The sequence below is a fragment of the Haemaphysalis longicornis genome, unplaced genomic scaffold (assembly GCF_048455015.1).
Source record: "Haemaphysalis longicornis isolate Haplotype H1 unplaced genomic scaffold, Haemaphysalis longicornis Haplotype H1 scaffold_3, whole genome shotgun sequence".
Taxonomy (NCBI): domain Eukaryota; kingdom Metazoa; phylum Arthropoda; class Arachnida; order Ixodida; family Ixodidae; genus Haemaphysalis; species Haemaphysalis longicornis.
This window is the reverse complement of record NW_027526335.1, coordinates 73954751-73975923: the sequence shown is the minus strand read 5'-3', so window position 1 is coordinate 73975923 and position 21173 is coordinate 73954751. Positions and strand designations below refer to the sequence as shown.

Here is a 21173-nt window from a genome sequence, read left to right as displayed (position 1 = left end):
ACCGAGTTAGTATTTTGACTTTATCTTTATCTTTATGTTAAGCCTGGTTATTCCCACTGCAGGACGAAGGCCTCTCCCAATCTGCAGCCACGCCTACCGAGTGCCTGTAGGCCGATATTGTGATTGTATGGTCATTGGGAGATTTTTAGAAAATGTACTCAACCAGGGTTTCTAAATCCGTGTCTGGTGAGGAAATGCGATTTATGTCCCAGGGAGCCTCACCTAGCATGGTTGAACCTATCTAGTACAGCATCCGGCGGCATTTTGTCTTTAAAGCCCCTTTAATCTGTCTGCTTCGCTAAAGAACTTTTCTCACGCTTCTCCCACTTGCCTCAGTGACAAACTTGCGCTTGTGGCAACAACAACGAGATGGGGGCCGTTCGCTGCGACGTGTAATTTCTAAACACAACACGTCAAAATTAGTGCATCGAGACCAGGGTGGCAGTGGTAGTGGTGCAGCAGCATTGCTTTGGCTGCCATATATTCCAGGCTCATCCGGGCACTTACTCCAAGAACAGAGGTCTGGCCACCGTCTCCCCGTAGACGTGACTTCGGTAGAATAGCGTGTATAGGTACGGCAAAAGGGAATAGCGCATGCCAAGGGCAACCTTGGCTGCATCAACGACCGCAGGTCCTAGGCTGTATGGGTCTTGGTCCTGCAAAGAAACATACAGCGATCAGAGAAGATAGCGACATCCATGTTTCTTCAGACAAACGTTCCTGAAAGGCTTTCAGATAACGGGAGTGCTGCATTGCTTCAACCAGCTGCACAAAGTGTTCGCCAACGAATACTGTGCACAACGACTCCTCGAGCTTCAAGTTATGTTATTTTAAAAAATGTTCAAAAGAAAACAAGCAGCTATCTAGGTGACCCCGCAATACCTTCAAGCCCGAGGACTCGAGTGCGCCCCCAAAGAATCTGGCCTGTGCCAGATTTCTCGGGGGGTGGGTGCCAGCTCAACCCTGTGCAAAAGAATATATATCAGACGTCCAGATCCGATACCACATCCAGAACTTACCATGACCAACCTTCCCCAATGCCCACACCTGCGCATCCTAGGCCTCAGAATATTAAAAGATGACTCATGTGCCAAGACTATCGTTCACTTGCAACGGATTCTTAACCAACTCATGCACCTCATCCGCATGGTCTCCCATCAACAATTTGGGCTAAAAGAAATTGACACCTTGCGTATCATTGAAGCCCTCCTCATAATCTGGGTTACGTAACGGACACCGTACGTAGCCCTGAAACCCGCAGAAAGGGAAGAACTAAATATCGCCATTCGCCAAGCCTACAAGGCCGCCCTTGGAGTACTTCCAAAAAAAGCCACAAGAAAACTTCTACAGCTCGGCGTTCATAACACATGGGTGAACTGGAAGAAGCTCATCGCATCTCCTTATTCACACGACTCCAGCTCATGCCAACGGGCAGGGCTACACTTACCCGGCTCGGCTACAAGCCTCCCCCAAAATGCTAACAGAGGCAACGCATCCCTCTAGCCATCCGACAATTTGTCAAAGTAGCAGCACCGCATCTGTAACAAGGCACGCCGAGAAGCAAGGATAGGAGCCCTTAGAAAGCGTTTTCCAGACTCCCCTTTTACTCGTTGCACGGATATCTATACGTCGTACCCCCAAAAACCTGCCCATTCTGTGAGCGCCACCGACGCCAATGGTGCAGAACTGATGGCCGGTACAGTTCCCACGACATGCATCGAGGCAGCAGAGGAACTTGCCATCACTTTGGCCGCGACCACTGGTACGGCTATCTTACTGCAATCACTGACTCCCAAGCCACCTGCCGCAGCTTCCTTCTAGGTCGCATATCACCCGCGGCTCTGCAAATTCTGCAAAGTGTACCCCATCCCCCGGAAATGCTCGTCATCTGGACCCCGGACACAAATCCTACGAACGAAACGAGGCGGCACACGACGCTGCCCGCGCTCATACCCACCGGGACGTTTCCCAAGAATGCGAAGTCACGAAGCCTGTTCGCTCTCCCAAGCCTGCTACTTTTACTTCATACACGAACATCCTCGCCCAACACCGCCACGAACGACGACAGTTCCCGCCACCACATCCCCACCTATCCAGAGCCGAGGCGACTGCCTTTCGGCGACTGCCTTTCGGCGACTCCAAACGGATTCCTATTCTCACGCCGCTCTCCTCAATGCCATGTACCCCAGCCTCTGCTACGCTATCGGTAATGTCTGTCCCCAATCTGGCACCCTGTACGACATGGTATGGTAGTGTCAAAAAACCCCATCCCTTAACCTCCATCCTCACCCCCAACGTACGAGCAGTGGACGGGACAGCTGGCCGCCACCGACCTCTTAATCCGTCGTAGCTCGGAGGAGAAGGCTAAGGCAGCCAGTGCGGACCAGGGCTTCCCGCACAAGAGGTGGGAGAGACCCCACCGGGCGGGCTCTCAACCATCGGCGCCTGAAGTTTTCACTCACTCACTCACTCACTCACTCACTCACTCACTCACTCACTCAATCAGATACTCACTCACTCACTCAATCACTGACTCACTCACTCACTCAATCAATCAATCAATCAATCCCTGACTCACTCACTCAATCACTCATTAATCACTCACTCACTCAATCACTCACTCACTTACTCACTCACTCACTCACTCGCTCACTCCTTCACTCACTCACTCACTCAATCACTCGCTCACTCCCTCACTCACTCACTCAATCACTCGCTCACTCACTCAATCACAGACTCACTCCTTCACTCACTCAATCACTGACTCAATCACCCACTCAATCACTCACTCACTCAATCACAGACTCACTCCTTCACTCACTCAATCACACACTTACTCAATCACTCACTCACTCGCTCACTCACTCCTTCACTCACTCACTTACTCACTCAATCACAGACTCACTCACTCACTCACTCACTCAATCACTCACTCAATCACTCAATCACTCACTCAATCACTCACTCACTCGCTCACTCACTCCTTCACTCACTCACTCACTCACTCACTCACTCACTCACTCACTCACTCACTCACTCACTCACTCACTCACTCACTCACTCTCAAAAGCTAAGTTTCATTCGTGCCAGAACACTCGACAAAGCAGAGAAGCTTAGGCTGTGGTGCCCCTGTTCTAACATTTAAAAGTTTTGGAAGCCCGACTAATCCGCCGTATTTTCTGGCGTATAGCTAGCATCGTTGTGTAAGTTGTTCGCCCTTATGTAATACCTCCTAAACGCGAGTCTGCTAGTGTTTAAATGAAACGAAGTGAAGTTGCACATCTCTGTGAAACAGCTTGCAGACGGAATAGTGACTGTATAAGTCGCACCTTTGTATAAGACGCACACAAAGTGGTTACTCGTTTAACTTAAAGCGCCGCTTTTTCCCCCGGAAGAGACGACCAAAAAATTGCATGCGCGTTAGAGTGAGCTAGCTCTAAAGATCATTGCGAAGGGAAGCTCTATTTCTCAATAATTTTCCCCCCCAATTTGTCGCGCAGAACATCTTCAAAATATATATTAGATACCCGGTCCCCATCCACTACTACTTTGCGTACGCAAATTGGGAGCACTATCGGTGTCCTATATAGGCACGTGGCGCCGGACATTCGTCGTAGCCCGAGGGTCTGTAAGGGCATACTGCGTCTATCAAAGGAACGGCCATGCACTGGCATAGCTGCGAAGCGCACATGGGCTTATATGGAGGAAAGATGGGTAAATACCGACGCACTATGCTGTCATTTATGTTGTGCGTTCTGGAGAATGGGTAGAAAGCGCCCAGCTCCAACCAGCGTGAACACAGTTGCTCCGTCGTGTTTGCGAAGAAACCGCACACGTCGCTTCCAGTCAGCGGGATACCGTACAGGCCGAAACTGAGCATGCCTGAAAAGACAAGAGTAAAAGGTTTTTGTGCAAATTTGTCGGCGAAGTGAACTTCTCAGCGGGAAAGCGTTCTCGCGTTGCTTTAGGCTAGTGATGGTGTTTCACCTCTTTTCTTTCCTCCATTCCCTCCTCCCTCTGTCCCTCTATGGTGTCAGGTAAATGGCTGCAATGTGATTGGCCAGGCTAAAGGTCAAAGAAAAATACCCTTCGAAATAATACTTCGTCAAATTTAGTTGTATCCGCTAAACGCTGTCGCGCTCTGAATCACATGACATCACAAGCCAACCAACCACAGACGACCAGTGACGTCGCTCCTAAAGCCACGTGTCCCAACTAATCAAACCTAGTGTCATTTGATAAGATACATAGTACCGTCACTGAGGCACGCCGCAAGTGAACAACGGCGGTTATTTTGGTGTTTATCAGTGTTGCCAGATTGCCGCTTCTGCGGCATCACGGCTAACTTTGCAAAGGTCATTTGTAAACAACATTGCCGAAGATGCAGCAACACGGCATCTTCGGACACACTTCTGCAGCTGCAATGCTGCTAAGCGGGTTATCTTTGATTCGCGTTCGGAACGACGCCGGTCGCGCACAGCCACAGAACAGGGAGGACGATCTGAGACTGCCCCTGTTGACCGATAGATAACGCATAAACAACAAAATGGCGGGGCGCATGAACCGTCACAGTGTAAACAAATGTCACGTGATCCTAACTGACCAATGATCACGGTGGCGGCACGGAACAATAGGAGAAAAGAGTGCGGATACTCTGTAACCCTATCTAGTGAAACTAATCAAACCCATCCTCCTCCCCCGTTTCACATTCTCCCTTTCCGTCCTCCCCTCTACATTCACTCCTCCTCGCTCCCTTTTCTCATAGTGTGTTTTCCACCTCAATTACGGGCCAATGTATTCGCATTTCGTTTGGTTTATACGGGGTACAAGTTCAGAACGCGAAAGCTCATCTGGTGTATCACTCCGCCGAAGCTTTAGTATACGGACCCGCCCGTCAACGCGCGCGGGCGTTTTGAAAGGATATTTGGCTTAATGCGCGTCATCATCTGCTTTTGCTCATCTTGTTTGTCTGTCGTAGCTGCAATAGTTTATGAGCAGATTAAGTCTAAAACGTCATGGAAACGACTCCTGCCACCGTCACAATACTCGCGGTAACGCACTCTTTGCGCGACGCGGAGGAATAGCCGGCTCTGGTGATGAGGTGCAGTGATAACCTCCGTTATCAGCAGGTCAATAACGCCCAGCAGGTCAACATCCATCGGGGACTGAAACAGGGATGCCCTTTGAGCCCAATACTGTTCATGCTTTACATGGCAGGGTTAGAAAAGAAACTGGAAGAAAGTCAAGTAGGGTTTAGCCTAACCCATATGCTGCAAGGCGAAGTGGTACAACACCATATTCCGGGAATGTTATACGCAGACGACATTGTTCTTTTAGCTGATAACCAAACCGATATGCAGCGGCTAATAAATATTTGCGGCCAGGAAGCCACTGACCTCGGGTTAAATTTCAGTGCAGAAAAATCAGGAATAATGGTTTTCAATGACGCTACCACCGACGTAGTGTCTATCCAGCAAGGCGAATTACCTAGAGTGAAGGAATATAAATATTTGGGAGTGTGGATAAACGAAGGGGATAACTACTTAAGTACTCACGAGGAGCAACTTAAGGTTAAGGGAAAGCGAAACGCAGCTATAATGAAGCATAGAGCTCTGTGGGGGTATAACAAATATGAAGTAGTAAGAGGAATGTGGAAAGGAGTAATGGTTCCGGGTCTCACGTTTGCGAATGCTGTACTCTGCTTAAAATCAGACGTTCTATCAGGCCTTGATGTAAACCAGAGAACGGTAGGACGTTTGGCCTTAGGCGCGCATGGAAAAACAACTAACGAAGCAGTTCAGGGGGATATGGGCTGGGCGTCGTTTGAAGTTAGAGAAGCTCAGAGTAAAATATGCTTTGAGATGAGGTTGAGGGCAATGGATCAACGAAGGTGGGCAGCTAAGGTATTTAGGTACCTATAGTTGAAAAGCGTGGACACGCAGTGGTTAAGAAAGACTAGAAGGCTAACGATGAAATACGGAAAGAACAGTGGGGAATCCAAAACAGCCAAGGTAACCAAAAAAGAGGCAAGGCAGATTGAAACGAATAAATGGAGGGAAAAAATGGAAGCTAAAACGTCGTTAGAGATGTACAGGGCTGAGAAGATGAACATCAGAAAGGAAAATTTCTACGATAATTCCCAGGGCAGTGCTTTGCTTTTTGAGGCTAGAGCAGGTTGCCTGCGAACTAAGAGTTTTGTGGGGAAGTATTCACAAAATGATGGGGTATGCGTGGTCTGCGGAAAAGAAACAGAAACTATGCGGCACATCGTGTTAGAATGTGAGGGTATCCATCCAAATATACATGAAGGGAATATTGGGCTTTCAGAAGCTCTAGGATTTAAGGGTATCACAGAGGAAGTTACCTTCAAGGCTGTCGAGGGGACGAAAAGAAGATTAGAATGCTGGTGGACGAAAAGCAGAGAGGGGAATATTGCCTAGGACAGTTACCCCCTGTAACAGAAAAAAAAAGTATTTTGTGCCTAATAAGCTTTTTGTGCCTGCCCTAAGCAGCGCTAGTATTGAACCAAAAGTGTAAAACATAGGTATATTAGTCCTTTTTGGTCAGATGACATGTCATCACCCCGATACAAAGGGGAAACCAATAGAAATCATCATCATCATCATCATCATCATCATCGCTGTCGTTCTTATGCCCGACTATTGTCTCTCACGCTGGACGCTGTTGTCTGATTTTCAGATTGTGCCGAGTTCCACAAGCTCGGCTTTACCCGTATGGGTTTCATGTCTCATGTGTAAATATTGTGTGGACCGCACAAGAACTTCAAAGTATATAATTTGAAACAAGATCCGGACGTGTGTCTTAGCTGCACGAGTTTCTAGAAATTTTATAAAACACGAATAAACTACAATAAAACCGTTTTATCGAGCGTATATAAACATGTCTATTTGAGGGTATTCTGAAGTATGAATTTTTTTCTGAAAAATTTCTGAAGGAACAGGAGACCTCGCACGGAGATCTAATCACGGCTGAGTGGGATGGTGGATAGGAACCAAACCTTCCTTCTGTAACAGTTTATGTTATTCTGTCTCACTAAAACCTCCCCTGACCTTGGCACATGTTCGTATAGTGTATGATCAGTGAATTTCAACTTAGGGAGATTAGAACTTCGGATGCACCAAACTAAAGTTAGTCTCTTGCATTAGCAGTGCATTATCATAAAACCGTGTGCGCTAACGCAGTTCTTAGCATACCTCAACGTTAGATGGAAATAATACCGCCAGTAATCGTCGCAAACCTGACTACACAAATTTACCGGTGCAATGGTCGTCAAGTCCAATTTTTACACAATTCACCGTCATTATTTTCAACTCCGTCATTTTACGCACCGTTACTCTCCTAGTTTTAACGGTTTAAGTTCGTCATTCAGTGTGTTCAGTTCGTCGTTCAAAGTTCGTCATTCAAAGCATCCAGTTATTCCCGCGGTCTTCATCTTGGCGCGTCCAACATTCGTTGTGACTAAAAAATCTGATCGATCGATCGATCGATCGATCGATTGATTGGTCGATTGATTGATCGATTGATTGATTGATCGATTGATTGATCGATTGATCGATAGATCGATCGATTGATTGATTGATCGATCGATCGATCGATCGATCGATTGATTGATTGATTGATTGATTGATTGATTGATTGATTGATTGATTGATTGATTGATTGATTGATTGATTGATTGATTGATTGATTGATTGATTGATTGATTGATTGATTGAGCATAGGTTTTCCATCACCTGGCTTACCACGACGTCTTGCGATCTGAGCTAAAAATTAAGCAGTACATGCGAAACTATTTTGCTAAAATTTTTTCACAGCAGGCGCAAGTGTGCGCTACTCACTGGGAATGCTGAACCTGAGGTGCTCCCAGTTGGAATCGGTGTCTCCCGACCAGTGTCCCGACCAGGCTCCCTGACCGGGTGTCGTGGACCGTGAGATGATGAAAGGCCGTTTTCCACGAACGTCAACCAGAGCCCTGCGCATGGTCGTCGCGCAAGAATTTTAGAGACCGCGATGAGAGCATATGACCAATGACAAATTATATATCTATCTAAAAATATGAGCCTTTAATAACTTGCTTAACTCCGCTCTGGAGCTGCGGGATTGTTACAACAAAACAAGCATCACGAATGGGGGCGAACTTTCAAGTTTCCCGCTACACGAGGTGAGCAGTAACGTCATTGATGAGGCGCCAAAAACAGAGTAGTCTGTGTAATAAAGATATGCTAGCATTCACGCGGCCCCATAAAACAGACCAGGGTCAGCATCCTCGTGTTTTTTTCCGTTTTGTGCCCGTTTCAAAAGTGTCCGTTTTGAGCAAGCTCTCATTGGCTAAAAGCGAACACCCTGATGTGACGCCATGCAAGCACGACGGAGCTATGAGCGGCGGCTTATCGGAGCAGACGATTAGGAGCAGGCGATTTTTCGTCGCCTTGTTGTTGGTTCGCTGGCGGAACAATAAACACAAAAAAGATAGTTTAAAATAGGTATAGTCATTTGAAATGTGTTTACAAGAACAGTTGCGCAAAAGTCAATCCAAAGCCAGAGTCCTTCAATGCTAAGGACTCTGCCAAAGCCCACCTACAACTGGAAGTACGTCACAATAAAACGGACAAACACGAGAATACCACCCCAGAATACAGTTGCATAATCACGTTTATTGGCTGCAGCTACTGGCACAAACAAATCTCTCTGACGTCGTAGGGGCAGTGCGAGGATGTGGCCGGTGACTCGCCACTCTGACGTCTGTTTTCTTTTGTCTAAATTCTATAAATTGTGCGCTTAATTTCGCATAATTCTAATTTCGCCGTAGAAGCCTTCTGAGTTAACCGAACTTGTATTTTGTCTTATGTCCCTTCAGAAGCGACACTTAGAGGGCCACTAAAGACAGAATAACTTTTTTGTTTTAACTGGAAGAGCACGCGTTTCGTAGCTTTCTCGGTTTTTGTTCGACGGCCAGCGATGGATTACTTCTGGGGAAGTGAATGATTAAATCTGGCATTTTTCTCCTGTTTTCCTAACATGTTTTTTGTGACGTTAAAGAGCGCGTCTGATGCGGTAAGAGCGAACCGATCCCCCATTCTCGACTTTGCCTTATCGTAACCGCATTCATAAAATACTGTTCTTATTGGAGTTCAAGGTTCGTCGTGTAGGTTGAAAGCCAATCAGAAAGAGCCTTTCTGACGTCACTTTAAGTAAAAAGCGGGGGAAACTCGGTTGCATCCAACACTTCAGTACACGCACTGCTCGTTGAGACATTTGAATGAACCCCTCCAGCCTACACAGCTCCTTCCCTCATGGTCCTACAACAACCGGCATCCTCAGATATCATTAAAGTAAAACATAATGAACACAGGTACACACGACAGTGAGTAAGCGCGCTGCAGGCAACCAAACCAAACCAACACCAAATTAACCAAAGTTTCGGCGCCGGCGGAGACCCGACGATACAAAAGCGGGGCTTGCGCCAAAACTTAAGCTTACCAATAACAGGGACGCCTGTTTCGTGACGCCTAAACGCGGCAGGATGTGGTGGGAATTCGAAAGAAAACTTAAAGCCAGTTCCACGCCTTTATTCCTTTGTTTATTCCGTGTTCCCCATAAGAAAAACAACAAAAAAGGCGAGGAAGAAAACCCGCTCCAGCCAAGCTATGTCAGATTAAAAGCCAATAAAAAATAAATAAAAAGAGGCGGCAGCCCAAAAGTATTTTATAGGTTTTTATGGAAAAATCTGCTGAAACCGCGGAGCTCACTTCGGCACGCTGGCAGCCCCCTCCCGCAGATGCGGGGGTCGCTCGCAACGCCACTCGCCGCGGTATGTGCGTACTCGTATTTGCACGCGTATAACCCACCCCTGCATATAATCCGCATCCGCACTTACAGCCCACCAGAAAAGAAAAATAAATCCTCTCGTATTGCCCGCACATTTGATACAGGAAGGTCTACACCATAACTACTGGTCAAACAACACACCACATACTACGTAGACGACAGAAAATGCGCATTTTTAGCAAGTAGAATACACTGAATGCAAGGCTAAAGTCAATTCACTCAGTGTCACTGCTCTCGCTAGAGCTATCACTTGAGCCGCAGTCCTACTGTTGTACGCAAGGTCATCTTCACGGCACAACGCGCAGTGCAGCTTCGCCGCACAACCACTTTGGCGTGAAGCTGCACTTAAGGAAAAGCCCTGCGTATTATCCGCACCCCTACTTTGCACTGAAATTTCCGCATTTTTGGTGCGGGTTATACGCGCTAAAATACGGTATGTGGGGTGGTAGTGCGCCACGTGTCCTGGCACACGAGGCGAGATAGCGCACTGGACGGCCGTCAAGGCGGTGTCGCCATCTGTCGGCCCAGCGGGGTACCTTGGCCTGGCGTGACGGACATCATCAACGGACATTGCGAGCCCCTAATAAGCCCAAGAGTGTGGTGGCAAACCGTGCAACACAATTGAGAGTGGTTTGCTCTTTCAAAAGAGCGATATTCGGCTCCGATATCCCTGAGCATGCAATCTCGTGAATTGCGCGAGTTTATTTACCATCTTCAGAACGTGTTTCAGGACTCATGCGAAGGTGTAAAGGATCTCTAAGGGATCGAGAATATTCGTTCGTGTTACGGGAAACTTTCTTGAACGAATACCTTTCCTCTCACTTTGTGTGTTACGATAGCGTAAACGTGTTCGCCTTACCGTGAATTCGTCTCAACCGAATTTGCCTTAGGAAGAGAAGATACTGCACGTGCTGAAAGAAGCGACACTGTGTTTTTCCAACGCTGCAGATGCAAGTGAAATCTTTCGGGCTCACCTGTAGGTGAGTATGGCCTCGAGGTGCGCATAAATGTTGTGCACATCGTAGTGGCTCGACAGGTGGTGCTGGTCGCTCATGCAGAAGGTCTTATTGGAGAGATCCTCGTCACCGGGGACGTAGGGAGGCTTCATTGAGGCCTCATCTGCGGGGCACCCCAATCCGCCCGTCTCATCGTAGTTTTCGAAGTTGGCGGGCTCGTTCATGTCCTGCGAGCGATTGGTGGCACGCAACGAGCAGATGGTCTTGTTATACTTTCATCCGACAATAGAACAAACTGAATTGACCTAGGACCTGGAATTTGACTTAAGCTTTGCGCTGAAAGCAGCAAAGACAATATCCACGTAGGGCTAGCCGAGGTTGTGCTAACATTCTGCTAGTCCGTAAGGTCGGTTATGCATCCTTACTTGAAGAAGTATAAAGCGTAAATGAGGGTAGAAAAAAATCGAATACTCCTTTTTCACGGTTCCTAGCCGAGCATAGGGTAGTTTATCATGCCAAATTATGAGGCCGATTCATGGGAATTTCGATTATTTAACTTATCAGTCCAATTAATGAAATGATAAACGGATTGATTGATTGATTGATTGATTGATTGATTGATTGATTGATTGATTGATTGATTGATTGATTGATTGATTGATTGATTGATTGATTGATTGATTGATTGATTGATTGATTGATTGATTGATTGATTGATTGATCTGTATCCAACCAAACCAAATTTCTGGTGCACTTACGATCCAGGCGCCGTCAAACGGGATCATATCGTGGAAGCGTTTGAACTGCTTCGTCCAGTATTCGCCCGATGAAGGGTGCGAAAAATCGGGAAATACAGTGGTGTTTGCGTTCCAAACCTGTGCGTAGTAAAACCATCAGTGTGAGGAACTCTCGCCGCAATGCTCCTAAACTTTATGTAATTTGTCAACCTACCTTCCCGTACTTTACGTTACCGCGCGCGGTTTTGACGAAAATGTCCATTTCAATTCCGTCGTCGAACGGGGGATAGGTTCCAGGCTCCTCCGAACCACTGACTCCGGGGTCCTGTTAAGGCAAGACGGAATTCGAGAAAAATGGGCTGGAACGGGGTCTCAGCAAGCACACTGGGTAAGTGTGATAAGCAGTTTGACACAATCTCTTATAAACAATTGTTCTTTTCAAGACCCGACTGGACAGAGCAATCTGTTGCACTCAATTTTTTTCTCTCCCTTCCAGTGTTTTTCCTATCCGCAGTTTATCACTCCTTGCATTAATTTGCGCTGAAGATCTTGATTGATGTCGCATGAAGTGACATTCGATTCATTTCTTAACAAAATATGCTTTAACGACCACAGCAGCAACACATTTTCTTTGGGAAAACCTTAAGCAACGGTTCAGCCGGGCTTTTTTGTTGTGTCTTAAAAGACAGCACACGTAATAAACAGAACAAAAAAATTAAAGCCGTTCCACTCAATGTGAAACTGTCGGAAGTGCAGAGCACTTATTCGTCATAATGGGCTGTAGCGCCGTTAACCGCTCACTGTTCCCACCCAATGCAATTCAAATTTTCCGCCTTCGCAGTGCTCGCGCGCCCCCTGCGTGAAGCTGCGCCATCGGGAGTTCTGTTTTTTTTTTTTTTTTTTGTGCTTCCTTTTCCTCCCGCATGTGCCGGCGTTGCACTGCTACTTTTTTTCGCTTACTATCGTAAAAGCCAACCCAATGAGCGCTCCTAACTAAATGAACGCGCGCGCTGCCGGCTAATTACGTATATTTTGCCTCAAATGTACCTGCAGTATTCTTGACGCTAAACAACGGGAAGATGTATGACAAGTGCTAACGGTTCCCGAGTTCCGAACGCTTATGACTATATAAACCACTTGGCTGTCGAGGCCTCCGGGTTACGCCGCGACGACAGCCGCTGCGGCGGAACGCCGTGTGGCTCTACCTGGGTCCAGCGAGCGAGCTACGACGTCACGGCGAGCCCCTAAAGTGCTCTGCACTTACAGCATAAGAGAAGAAACGATAGATCTTGACGCGGGTGAGCACGCGAATGCCACGGATCTCTTTCTTCGAAAACCTAAATGGCAGGGCGAAAGAAAGGGGAATGTCAGCGTGGATATTCCAGCTTATCCTACGAAATTTGAAAGGGTCGGCTGTAACTTGCTGCTGCTGTTTCTGGCATCCCACGCCGCGTGGTTTTATCTTACTCCCAAAAACGACAACGCTAGCTAGCCTCCGCTTATCGCGCTCGCGGGCCCGGTAAGCGACTCGGCTCGGCTGGGGCAGCGACTTACGCCGTGGGGGGTACGCCTGGGGAAAAAACCATGTATCGCGTTCGGGGCACTTGGAGCTGGTGGCGTCTTCGCTAGGAATACTGAAACGTGCAACATTTCGTACGTCTCGTATTTCTCGACGCTATCGCAACGGCTCTCCCTTCTATGAGTAATCACTGATAACCTTCCTGGTCGACACAGGACTATCTTCTCGCCTGGAGACACGTGTCGGCTGTCTAAGCATCTGTTGTCCTTGACCTATACTTGTCAGCTGGCTGGACATTTCGTTATTTCTATTCTGGCTAAAGCTTGAGTTTGGGCTAGCGTCACTGAATAAGCTACGCTTAAGAGTACCGCCACTTCGTGCACCCAGAAGCGTCCGGGGGCCATTTTATTTCCGGCTTGCAGTGTTGCCATCTCTCCCAACGAAACCGCCGCCGGTTGTGACGGGCAGAGTGTGACCGGCCGCTCTAGCGTCCGCGCAGCAGAGAGAGAGAGAGAGAGAGAGAGAAGGGAGAGGCACCCAGAAACAAAATGTCTGCGCCCATATGTAAACAAATATCATGTGGGGCCGGCCGACCAATGAAAATCCCTGCGGCACATAACAATGAGAGAAAAGAGTGCCGGTACTTTAAAAGCCTTAATTTAGTGACGCTAGTTTGGGCTTGTTGGTTGCATGCCATATCGGGGAAAACAGGCAAACCCGGCGCCCGTACTTTCTTTGCCTTTTCTTTCGTCTTCCTCTTTGCGCTGTTCTATTCTGGCTACGACCCTTCCTGCGAGTCCCTTACCATTATTTTCTCCTCCGGAGCTTTATGAGTTACGTGTCCGAAAGCGACGAAAGTTCCCAGCACTACTTTTTAGGGCGCAGCCCTTTGGAGGCCGTCTCTGGGCTGAGCCGCATTATCGGCGTAACCGAGTAAACGACGGCAGGACCGGCGAGTGAAAGAAACGTAGGAGGAGGGTGTCGCGAGAATGGAAGGGTAGGACGGTTCGCCGTGGCCGCGCGAGCCAGCGCTCTCCGAAGTGTGCGGTGGGGGTGGGGAGTGGGCGGTATGTTGTGCCCGCACGAGGCGCTCGACGGTGCGACGTTTGGCGAAAACGTCAGGGGGGCGTGCGCGTGACTATGATGTGCGTTCGCTTAAGGCGCAGTTCGCGGTCCCTTCCTGAGACGCACTTCGCGTCGCTGACGCAGAGGCTCATCATCGCTGCCGTCGAGAAAATCCACGAGTGAGTGCTGCCTCAGCGCACTGCTGCTACTCCCAATATCGCATTAGGTAGTATCGTAATCGCCAGCCAATTTTTTTACCTTCTTTTTTCTCCATATAACTAAGGGAATGCTAATCTTCCCTCTTGAACAGTCATGGCTGCCTTAATTTACTTAATCCGTAAATTTTTCTGCGCACTTCCGTCGTACCATCAATGTAATGGTGCTGTTTTGTTGGGAAAGTAACACTCCACGTCAATATTTTCTTCGTGTTTTGCTCGACATAATCTGTCTTACTATGAGGAAGAACCTGCCGTTTATAAGCACCTTCTGTGCACCGTTTGGAAAGTCAACAATGACACCGCAATGTCTTTCCCCCGGACGCTAAACACACGTCGAGTGAACGCGCTGGAAAGTGAGAACTCGTAATTAGGAGCTCGCACTTACGAAGATGAGCATATAACGACGGCCTCCAGCGTGGACCTCGTCCACGAATTCGGGCAGACCGGCGAAGGCGTCTTTGTCGTACGTGAAGCCGTTCTGGGCATCCATCGAGTCGATATCGTTCCACTGGGCGTCCTGCCACAACCGAGAATACAGCTCATCTATAAATGCCATTTGTGTACAGCTGCTGCATTAAATAGGCAATCTCGGAATGTTCTCTATTCCTAGCTCCCACTAAAGTCACAGCTGCACGAAACGCAAATGGTCAGCTCAGACCATGGGCTGCGCTCTTAACTGGGCAAGCCAATGTGACGAAATCTAGAACCACTGCCTTTGGTTCAAAAAAGGTAGCGAGAAATAGTATAAAGATGGCATCAAGATTCGCGAGATTGCTTTGCTTTTATTCTTTGAAGAGCAGGAAAACGTTTTTAGAAGATGCAGAGGATATCTGCCATGTATAAATCAAATCAAATGTTTATTTGTTTCAACACAAGGGTGGGGTTACTTCAGGGTGCCTGACGACCCTAGAAGACAGCAGCGTGTTCACAATAAAAAGTAAGGCATAAAATGGCCTATTTACAACCTAAAGTACTTCAAATATATTAACATTAATACTAGTAATGATACAAATATTAATACTGATACTATATTAATAATACTATAATACTACCAATAATAATACTAATACTAATACAAGTAATAATAATAATACTTCAAATAATCATGAGCCATCCCACTCTGTGAAAGTGGATAACCAGAGAGGCTGCTTAGAACACAACACAGAGGTGATACAAAATTTCGAAGAAAAATACGAGCTCATTTTTTGCAATGTAACTAAATGTTGTTATAAAGATAAAACAAGAGGGAACACGATGTGTTCTCAGTAACGAAACGCCTCAATCAAACCCTGAACAACATGTTATCTCTGTACGCCTCCCACAATCACCGTGACAAGGAAGTTGCTCTGCCTGATATTCCCCGCTTTACCTGCTCTACGGTCGAAGTGACAATGTTCCATTGGACTGATTCCCTCTCCTGCAGGGAGCCCCAGTGAATATGCACGCGACGCCATTGCACGCACCCGTCTCACCACATCCCAGGCCTCCAGAAAACTTCTCTACGATAAGCACCGTTCCGCAGCCAGATTTCATCCAGGTACCCTCGTGCTTCTGTGGACACGAATGCGTCGTGTGGGCCTCTCAGCTAAACTCTTTCCCCGCTACTCTAGTCCTTGTCTACTGGTGCGCCAAGTCACTGACGTGACTTATGGGATCGCATTACTTCAGCACTCTCCTGCACAGCCACCAACAGAGATTCTGCACGTTGTTCGGCTAAAGCCATAGGCATGCCCCAGCCCAACTGTTATGTAATCTTCAGTCAGCAGTTTTGGTTTCGTTCTACATTCGCTAGAGGAATTTTTATGTTATCGCGTCAATTGACACCACCAGGGCCGAAAGGGTTAATGAACCAGACGTGTCTTTGCTGCCACTTCAGGGACACCTTCGGGATAATAGTTATCCTAACGTTTCAGCGCATGCTTAGTGGTCTACTTCACTTATTCATTTCCGGGCATGTTATCCAGCTAAAATTGGATTTATCTCCCGTAGGGATTTAGGATTAGGGGCTTGAAGCAACAAAAATCCAGCAATCTACGAAGAAAGCGCCGTCTTTTTCAAATGAGCACCGACAAAGCAGCAAGCGCAATCGAACAGGGGCAACGTATATGGCTCACGAAAGGCACTCCGGCGCGGATGTTGCCCTCCATGATTTTCCGCGTCTTGTTGAGGCTTCCGTAGCCGTAGCGGCACAGGTGGAAGCCGAGGCCCCAGTACGGAGGCATGGCGGGAAAGCCGACCACCTGCTGCAGCTGCTGCACCACCCGCGCCGGGCTCGGCCCCGTGAACACGAACACGTCCAGAATGCCGCCCAGGACGCGGAAGGTGGCCGCCGGAGTCGGCTGGAGTAGCACCTCTGCGGCGCAACAGAGACAAATGCGATAGGCACACGCGTCTTTGGTTATTCAGAGGATCGTCATCTGCTGCTGTGCAAGTTTTAAAAGCGTCACGTTGAGAGTTGTTGGGCTGGGCATTTTGTGGGACGGGGATCCGTGCATGCCCCCCACCTGCCAAGAACTCAAGGTCAACTCGATAGTGAAACGGTGTGGATGAGGGTTCCGGGGACCCCGTCTGGGCTATCAAAAGTGATGGAGGACACCACTAATACGCGTCATAATGGCAAACAATTTACTCTCGCAGCTGAAGTCGACACGCCCCGGTTCCCATGTCCGCCTTTTGTGTGTCTGGCCTTGTCGCAATACCGCAGTGTCACGCAAAAAGCCTACTTTAAGGACCTGCTACGCGGGGCGGTCAAACCTACAAGTCGCGCGAAAAAGCCAACACTACGTTTTGGCGGCCGGGTGGGGCTAAAGGGAGAAAGATGGCTGTGTCGCGGACACCATGAAGTACATGTCTTTGGAATTACATGTACACGTCCATGAAGTGCATGAAGTACATGTCTGGAAACGTACATGTCGTGCGAAAAAGTCGCCATTTCTACGTGTTGGGGGCAGGGTGGGGCTAAAAGGAGAAAAAAGGTAGTGTCGCGGACCCCATGAAGCGCCCTCGCGCACCCCGTGAGGTCCACGGACCCCCCTTTGGAAGCCGTGAATAAGGTGGGAGGTGATCGGAGAGAAAGATGGAGGAGGGATTCGTTGACCGTGCTTGGCTATATGAACCCCCAGCTCGGCTTCGTCAATAGTATCACCGCGCTTAGACATACGCGACGAACGTTTCACGTCTCAGTTACGATTGTTGAGCATTTTGCATAATTACCTTTCGATTCTTGCGGGGCAAGTGCTAGTCACACAGCCACTTCCGCGAACGCCGGCTTCGTCATTACGGGGCAAAACTCTTGTTTGCACTTTTCCCTGCCGTATTCCTTCTCGCGAGCCCTTATTACCCAGCAAGTTTAGGTTACGTGTAGTTAAACAGCAGGGGGCGCTACATTTTACTATTTACAGAAGTGCGAAGTGTGTAATACTGGTCTTTCGGTGCCTACCTAGATCTATTAGACCTCGCTTGACTGATTAGAATGCTTATAGCACTGGCTGGGGCCTCTTTCAGGCTTCAGTGCCAGCCTGCCCCATCGTACTTATGAGGAAATATGATCTTTGAATCTTAATCCCTGTGTATCGAACTTAACACGTTTTGATGTATACGTCGACCTAGCTCGCCATTTCTTTAGATACGAAGCTGACTTGAGCTGGCTCTGAAACGCTTATGAGTTAAGTAGGAGAGATTTCGCTCCCTTTCACTTAAGTGTTACGGGTTGCGTGAGATTGGTTCCAAAATCCTGGTACACTGAAGGCAATGTGCCACTAAACCTCTTTATTACGTATGCATGTACCCAGCTACAATTAAACTACGAGCGTGTTGTTAACAGGATAACCCCGGCACTCATCACGTGTAATTTCACGTTCAGCATGAAAATGACCTGTTTTGAGCTGTACATTATTCTTTCGGGCCTATTTATTTGCATGATCGTGAGTGTACAGCCGTCCAAACTGTTAACGACGACAAAGAACGGGGAGCCAGCGTATGCACAGAGAGGCAACTTACAATAGCAATCAGGCTGCTAAGCCAGGCTGTGCGCATGCGCTGAAGCACCCGAGTGCAGTAGGGCAGCATCGTGAGAGCCGATAACCAGCGGCGCCAAAGAAGCGGTTGTGGCTTCGTGAGCTGCCACTCTGTGCGTAGGCAGGCACCTCGTGTTTTGCTGTTGTTAACAGTTTTGACGACTGTATCTTTTAAGAAACGCCTTTGGCGCTTGTTTTGTTCCCCGGCGATTTTAGTTTCGCCAAATCCCGCCCCTGAAAATAAATCGATCGCGTTGCGTGCGTCAACATCAAAATCAAGCGGAGCGCATTTATCAAAACTGCATCTGGTAGTAAAAGATGGAACCATTGTCGTTTTGCAAGGATAACAGGAATGCAGAATATTTTGAACGTCAATCTTTTTTGCGTGCTTCAGTTATTCTACCAATGAAAAGTTATAAGGTGAAACAAGAGACCGCTTGAGATTAAACATCTCACACGGCGACATTTTTTATTTGAAGCTTATTTTTGCGCCCTTCCAATAAATCCCACCACAAAGTGGATAAATTCTTAACAGGGAACACAAATGTATGGCTTATAATGTCGTCTTTCCTTCAATGCAGCGTAAGGTTGTTGCTGCTCTACAATTTTTGCTGTTCCACACCGCTGTTCTTAACAGGGAACTTAAATGTACAGATTATAACGTAGTCTCTTCTCCAATGCATCCTAAGGCTGTTGCTGCTCTACCATTTTTGCTGTTTCACACCGCTGGTCCACGCTGTTCCAACGGCCGAGCCAAAGAGCCACGAACAACTTAGCGATGAGTTGCTTACCCATGAAGTTACTGTTATGCATAAGTACACCATGACTCATGCCTCCAGGTTCCACGACCAAGTAGAAAGGATGAGATCCGTACAAGTTCTTGCCAACCTGATGCAAAAAGAGAGAGAAAACGACCATCTTCCTAGCTAGTCCACACTATTTTCGATATATCAGAAGCTGGCCGGCTATCGTGATTGCATTTACGAAGCTTCCCTTATTAATCGGATGGCCTCTAAGGCATATCATTCACAAAGCCATTTTTCACCCCGTCACGTCACCATCACGTCACCGTCTTCCGTCATAAGCGACGGTTTATCAACCGATTTCTCGCCGAAGACTGTGCGACGGCGACGGGAGACCGAGGTCTACGTTTCCGTTCCGTCAACGCGGCGGGACCACGCCCCACGGCAAACCATCCGGTCAGAAAACAAATTTTTACGGCTAAATTTAGCGAAAAGTGAAAATCTAAGCCATTTTCTTTCCTTTTCAGATTAAACAGGTTAAATTCTAGGCAAAACTGCTCAATATGCAAACGACCCTGTACCCTGTCGGGGAGCTCCAGTACGAACGCTGCTCCGTTTACGTCTCCGTCGCGGTTTCTTGACGTGATGGTTCCGTAACGGAGAAGGTGACGGCTGTGTGAATGAGGCCCAACGCGTGCAGTGTGCCTGGTGACATTGATCACTACATTATGAACCGTTCCAAAAACAGCCTAGAGCGAACGAACTTGTTTCGTGATCTCCGAAAGTAAGGCATACTACAGCGGAGGGCATGATTCTTCCAATAATATGGGACACTGTATTCTGCGAAGAGAGGTGTCTAGTCTACCCCCGGGATTTTTGCCGCCTGCGGCAAAAAGTGATGAGTGGTGACTCTCCGTGGCCTCGATACGATGCGTAGTCGATTAGGCTGAGCAATTGCCGCCAGTCTTATACCAGTGCTACACGGCTGTTTCAAAAGCCTTCCGAAGGCCATTGACCCAACTGTCGATTGAGTGCCCCATTGTAAATACATAGGGTGCACTTGTCGGCCAGCGCTCAATTGTCAATTGAAAGTTGCCGTATAGCACAGGCATTATTCTGCCGAAACATGCTACTACTTGTCCAGTGGACGCGCTCACCGTTACGGCCCGGTCCTTGTTGAAGAGTACCTGGCTGGTCCAGTTGAGGCTCCTGCGTAGCGGTCCCCATTGCTGGCCAAGGCCGTACAGCACGTCCGACGGCAGGAGTGTCGACAGCTGGAGGAAGCGGTCGGTGAACACCAACTGGGAAAGGTCGGCGTGGAAGCTGCAAGGGGGAGAAGAAGAGATCTCTTTCGCTGAGTGCCCCTCGTTTATTAAGCAGAATGCAGGTATGACACACATAGCCACTGTACTTTCGACTGTCGCAATGATGACGATGATGTCGATGACGATGACGACGATGATGATGATGACAATAATACTGATGATGATGAAGATGTTCCTTAGTGAAGGGTGCACACCCAAGCTATGGATTGGCCAGTCATCATTTGTTGTCAGAAAAAGATGTTATCTAGCTACGCGGCCCTGTATAAAGGAAAATAGGAGCGATTACGAAGCATTTTGAATGTAAAGTTAAAGATAAAGAGGACGAAAGGGATACGATCAAGAATTGTGAAAAAGAGAACAAAAAAATACGTTATATTAGAGTAAGTGAACCCAATTATAGTGGAAATTGATTAGAATTTTTTTCTACGAAGCTAAGAAGGGCAAAGCAAACACTCCGGTGTCACGACGCCGTATCGGAAGACCGCAGTCGAAGAAAATGCGGCACGGATAAGGCAATCCAAGGGCTGCGAAGCGGCACCTGCAGGAGCTGATACCGTAGTCTCGAGAAACGTCTAAAAGCCAGTAGGTACTGCTCGACCGACCCATCGGCATTACAGTAGCTGCGCAGAGGAGATTGCGCCGGACGACGACGACGACGACGACGACGATGGTGATGATTATGATGATGATGATGATGCCCTCATAGTTTCTGGCACGTACCCACAAGGGGGGATTGGCCAGGGTT

At 47.9% G+C, this 21173-nt stretch overlaps 1 protein-coding gene across 1 annotated transcript in view; it reads right to left on the bottom strand.

Moving 5' to 3' along the window:
* LOC144174634 (lysosomal alpha-glucosidase-like) overlaps positions 1-21173 on the bottom strand; it is a 40920-nt gene that overhangs the window by 10461 nt on the left and 9286 nt on the right. Inside the window, exons 5-14 of the mRNA XM_077703419.1 lie at positions 20261-20426; positions 19152-19248; positions 16459-16697; positions 14730-14861; positions 11757-11867; positions 11564-11680; positions 10824-11032; positions 7860-7993; positions 3731-3882; positions 508-656 (exon numbers count right to left, since the gene is read on the bottom strand). Coding sequence (XP_077559545.1) covers positions 508-656; positions 3731-3882; positions 7860-7993; positions 10824-11032; positions 11564-11680; positions 11757-11867; positions 14730-14861; positions 16459-16697; positions 19152-19248; positions 20261-20426 — 1506 coding nt within the window. The remainder of the gene's footprint in view (positions 1-507; positions 657-3730; positions 3883-7859; positions 7994-10823; positions 11033-11563; positions 11681-11756; positions 11868-14729; positions 14862-16458; positions 16698-19151; positions 19249-20260; positions 20427-21173) is intronic.